Source organism: Antrostomus carolinensis, unplaced genomic scaffold, assembly GCF_000700745.2.
Source record: "Antrostomus carolinensis isolate BGI_N321 unplaced genomic scaffold, ASM70074v2 scaffold6763, whole genome shotgun sequence".
NCBI classification, from domain to species: domain Eukaryota; kingdom Metazoa; phylum Chordata; class Aves; order Caprimulgiformes; family Caprimulgidae; genus Antrostomus; species Antrostomus carolinensis.
Window position 1 is genome coordinate 59,038 of NW_010304354.1, and position 5,495 is coordinate 64,532.

Consider the following 5,495-nt stretch of genomic DNA (forward strand, 5'->3'; position numbering starts at 1 on the left):
GGAGGTGGATTTTGCTTTTTTATTAAGCTAAATCCTTCTGTGACAGTCTAAAGTAAAATCTGAAGAATCTGAATAGAGTCTTTATTGGTCACACTTTATATTTGACTTCTTTATATTTAAGGGAATGTACGACTTCACTTTTGTCATCTTTTTTTCTCTAGGAGGAGACCATCTTTGGCTGGGTATAGCAAGAAAATAAAGGAAGGAAATATAAAAGTAGTGAAAGTTTTATTTCGATTTAGTACTTACTGAAGTCAGTGGCAAGACTGCAAGTGATTTCAGTGAACACAGGTTCTCATTTGTTTGGTGTTTGTGCTTCTGCTGTTTAAAAGAGGTTTGTTTTTACAGTGGCTTAAACAGTTCTGTTGTGAGATATTTATTGCAAGTCATTAAGTCTAGTGTTTCACTTAGCTATTTAGTTTTCGAAAGGTCTTTAATGAGCATAATATTGTGACAGTTTGCTTGGAAAAGAATAGAGATACACATTTAGCGTTGACTCTGTATTTACATCCTTTTTTTTGTAGCTTGTCAGAATCATAAACACAAATTCAGTAAGGCAGAACTCCACACAAGACATAAAGAAACACTTTTTTTTCTTATTGATTTGAATAAATTTGACTTTCTTATATTAAAATAATACACAATTACCCTTCTGTTCATTCATCCATTTATACATGAATCTCAGCAAGTATTTTGAATATGAAACCAGGTGAATGTTTTCTGTCTGACTGTTCATCGTGAAGCACATAATGATATCATCTTAATCAGAAGGTATTGTTTATCTAGCTGACTTCAATAACATGATATAATTTTCTTCTCTTATGGAGTTTCATACTTGAACTCTTGATTGACTGTTAAACCCTTTTAAACTAGTAAGGTGTGTAAATGAAACATGAAGACTGCATAAAAGTAGTATATATATATGGATTTCATCTCTGTAGGTAAAACATTCACCTGTCACAATCAGATGTCCTTGGTTTCAATAAAAAGGATTGTTTCCTCATTGCATAATGTCTTAGTATTTGCAGATATAATGACTGGAATGTCAGAGTGTTGAGCTTTAGTAACATGCTAGTGATTGTGTCATTAAGCAGCAAAGAATTTCAAAGGGTTTCATCTCTGTTTTCTTAATAATAAAACCACAAGTATATAACAGGAATGTGCCTTTTTGGTGGCAGATTTGGCATCAAAGTTCTTTTCTGATTTGTGGTTGAGTAATATTAGGATTTTACTATAAATAGTTGACATTTCAGCTCGGAAAAGGAAGTGAGAAAGCAAAGTATTCAATCAAGATGTGATCATTTTTTTGGCAGAGCAAAAATGTCATAGTTCTTTGGTATTTTCAAAATACATGTTTGGAGTCACACGTGGTTGTTTTTTGGGTTTTTTTTACTAAGTGAGATGTTCTCCCTGTTCCCACATTTCTGTCAATGAAATGTGAGCATGGGGAGTACTTAGTTTATAATCCTGGACTGTAAGTTGTAGAGTTGTTGCTCTAATGTTTCTTTTCTTGTAAAGTACAGTTGCAGTTGGTACCTTTACTGGCACAAACTTAAGGGACCCTGGAAACCAAGCTTTTCTTCCAGATGCATAATTGCTTCTTTTACAGGATAGATGAGATGTATTACCCTAATTCGCTAAATGAAATTCAGCCAACTCATTAAGATTCTTTGGATAAATATAGACCTTTGTCTGTGGGACTCTGCTAAATCATTTTAAAAAGAAGAAATTATAGAAGATAAATATAGCCCTAGATCATCCCTATCCATATACCTCCTACAGTCCGAAAAGCCTGTACAGGTTGGTTGTCAGTAGCTGCCAGGGCTATCTGATAGTGTTTTACCTGCTTGCTGCAGCCACTTCACGTGTGTAAACAACCTGAAGATGTAAGGGAAGACTGAGACCCTATAAAACACATTTGATTTATTATTGATACACATGTGGGAATGGAGGAGCACCAGCTTCCCCTTTGTGTGTTCAGGGACCAGTGAGGTATGATAGTCTAGCCCCAGCATTGCCCAGCTTCAATGGCTTTGCTAGATTTTATAGGGGTTCAGAGTAACCTGGACTTATGTGCTGTGCTGCTCTGTTTTCATCCTGCATCATTCTTGCCATATGGTTTTACACTTGTTATCCTCCTAATCAAGAGAAAGAAGTAACTGCTGCCTTCCTTATTGATCCCAGCAAATCATTCTTCTTCCCTACTTCTCTGAGCCCTTGTCCAACATGCCCCTGTTTGGCTTTCCCCTCACTTCCAGCTCACTTTGGAATGCAGTTCGTGTCCAGAGCAGAGGCTGGTGAGCAGCAGTGCTTTCTCAGCCTGCAACATATGTGAAACTGCAAGTAAGAGCCAGCAGCCCCTTCCCCAGAAACCCTGTGATGGTGATAATATAATTAATTGGTTGGGATCTACTAATAGAAAAGAACTTTCAGCTGGTAGTACTTTGAAAGCACTCTTGCATTTCAAATCACTTTGGGGCAGAACAGCTAATGCAGTGGGGCAAAAAGATATATGGTGATTCGTGTTCAATTTCTAACTCTGGATGACGAAATGTAGCTTTCTCCTGTAGTGAACAGATTTCAAAGGTGCTGTTGTGAACAAGGGTAGTCAGAGCAGGTAAACTCTTGAAAAATGAGTCTGGAGAAGAACTTAGCTCAAGATACACAAACCACATGAGCAGACACATACACCATCACCATCAGCCCAGATCCCTGTAGTAATGCATTCTGGTTTTGGGGGTTTTTTGTTTGTTTGTTTTGTTTTGAATTCATATGACCTTTTAAGTGTAAACTGCAGAAGAGAAAGTAATTGCAGTGTTGCATTAAAATATGCTTATATGATGCAAGTAAATAACATGTTCAACAAGAAAAAAAAGGGGTGGTTTATACAGGAACACCTTTATTTAAACCCTCTTTGTTAAAAGGGGTCAGAAATAAATAAGGGAACCTCAGGGAACTAGATTATATACCTGCAATTCAGAAAACAACTGATCCTCCTCTGAACTCCTTAATCATCACTGCAGAACCAAAAGCAAGTGTCATACCATCCTGCTGTGGTTCCTGGGAAGCAGTGTTGTTCTTTCACATTCTTCAAAATGCATATCAGTTACCTGAAATTTTTAATAACAAATCTCACTTGGAGTGTGAACTGAAGCAGATGTGCAAATATAGAGGTCACGCTTTGTCTTTGCTTTGCCTTGTTCTCAGTACATAATTTACTTTTCTATACAGAACAAAAGCTTTACCTTATTCTAAAAGTTTGAAAACTGTGAACAGTTGCCAAGAGATCTGAGGAGGTACCTTGTGGTATAGAGGTGGGAAGGAACAGCCAGGGCACACAGAGTAGCTGAAAGCATTGCTGCTGAATTCTTGTTATCTGTAATAATAGTGTCAGCCACTTGTCTCAAGATCTTAAAGTCGGTCTGAGTAAGTGTTCTTTTGCACTGTGTTTCATAAATACAAACAACTCTATGTGAAGGTAAGCAATGGAGAGAAAGACCTTTGGTTTTTATATTGCTATTCCATGCTGGTTAGAGATTTATTGGTAAAACAAAGTTTAGCTGGAAACAGTACATCTGCTGGGCCTGAAATGTTTTGACTGAAGTTATTCCATTTGGTGAATTCTTGCCAAATTGAGCTCCTTTGGTTCCTGGAGCACTTCTTGGCAGGTCAGCCCAGGCAATGGAGCCTCCTCTGTCTTGGAGTAGTCTGTCCAATGGCACCAAGGACTGTTCAGGGCTTAGGGGTTTGAAACTTCAGCTGGTGGTCTTGGGCTACCACTTCTAACCTGCTGTAAAGCTTAAAGCAAGAAAATCCCGTGAGCTTGAACTCCACTTTGATTTCCATGTCTGGAAGCACTAAGAGGCTTGGCTGAAGCAGGACTGCTGGGGCTCCTGCACTCCCTGACGTGGAGCTGTGACTTTGGGCAGGCTTCCCGGGGTAGTCCTCAGCATCAAGGCTGCCCTGGAGCCAGAGGGTCTTGGGAGATCCCACAGCTACTGTGTGGACCTGGCGTTCGCAGATGCTGCTGCTATTGCCAGACACTATGTCACTGCTCAGCCACAGCCTTGGGAACTTAGGAATTGTGTTTTGGAAGTGTTTTGATGTTTCTGAAGTGACCTTTCTTGGAATTTCCAGTTCGTGGGCATTTTCAAAACAGTTTATTTCCTGATTGATTTGGACCAAAGCCACCAATTCAGATAAAACCTCATTTCCTGCAAACTGGAGGCTTGGCTTGCCAGGCAGCTTTTCTGCTCGTGTCCCATCTGCTCTGGTGTTGTGATGAATCAGATTCCTCTGCCCTTACAGCAGAGGTTTTGCAGTCCCATGGCCTATGAGGTTATCATAACTTGGCCATTACAATGTAATCAATCACCATGGGTAATAATATTTCATTGCTGATTCCTTCCACGAAAAGACTTCAGCTCTTAAGCAAAACTTGAGAACAGGATATGGAGTTTCTAACATAGTCAGATTTCGGGAAAGTATAAGGTGACCTTTGTCTTCACTGAACATTTACATCCAGTAAATGTCTTTGTCTTTAGGGCCCTCTTTGGTAGTCAATGTTCATGTTTTAACTTCAAAGCTTCTAATACAATTTTGCATGGACTCTGACTAAAGAATAGCCTTCAGCAGGCAGTTCAATTCTGTTGGGGTTTTTTTGGGGAGGGAGGAAGTGACCGAAAGCAAATTTTGGGCATATGTGACATTTTATGTGTGCAGTAGGTCCTTAAATATAAAACAGAACAGGATGCAACTTTGATTTATAGCTCTTGTAAATAATTCTCAGTGACATGGGCAGGTTTGTGTATTATGTATATTTTCATTGCATAAGCACTTATATAACTATGATGATAGGAATCTGCATAAAAAACAAAGCGCCATACTTTGATGGGTTTAACATTATAGGCTTTCCAGCAAATTCAAGTAGCTGGGGAACCTATTGCTTAAATGGAAGCTTACTTTATCAGCAAAACTTCTTGAAGTATATTAAGGCCACAGGGAATCTTTAATAAATATTCACAGGAAGTTGCTCTCTTGTTAGTGACAGCATCACGGCCATCTGATCTAACGCAGAAAAATTCATGTTTGAAAGTTTCTGCCTGCCCTGTAGCTAATGAAAATCAATGTGAGCAGCTGCAGTTTCATTTTGTTAGAAGCAAAAGATATGGAGGCTTCTAAGGAAAAAGGGAGTATGCCTTGATCCAGAGGGAGGTTGAATACCTCCTGGAAGATGCTGAGTACTTTCACTTCCCATTGACTGAGGCACCTCTTAGAATGAACTATATTGTGTCTTCTGTGCTGTATGTAAGGAGCAGATTAATGAGAGGCTCTCTTCTTTCTCTAAATTGTGAACCCACATGTGTGTCTCACCCAAGTGGTTCAGCTGAAGTGCGGATGTTGCTGGGTGCTTGTGAACATGTCTGATTTGTGTAGTCTCCCAGTGATCGTGACAAGAATACATTCATGCTGTGAATGTGTGAAATCTATTGCAT

General features: G+C 39.1%; 1 protein-coding gene across 1 annotated transcript in view; it reads left to right on the forward strand.

Moving 5' to 3' along the window:
• The window catches only part of CUNH5orf47 (chromosome unknown C5orf47 homolog), a 6,101-nt gene extending 5,913 nt beyond the window's left edge, over positions 1 to 188 (forward strand). The window contains exon 5 of the mRNA XM_029084124.1: positions 162 to 188. Within this exon, the coding sequence (XP_028939957.1) occupies positions 162 to 188 (27 nt within the window). The remainder of the gene's footprint in view (positions 1 to 161) is intronic.
• The last annotated feature ends 5,307 nt before the right edge of the window (positions 189 to 5,495 follow it).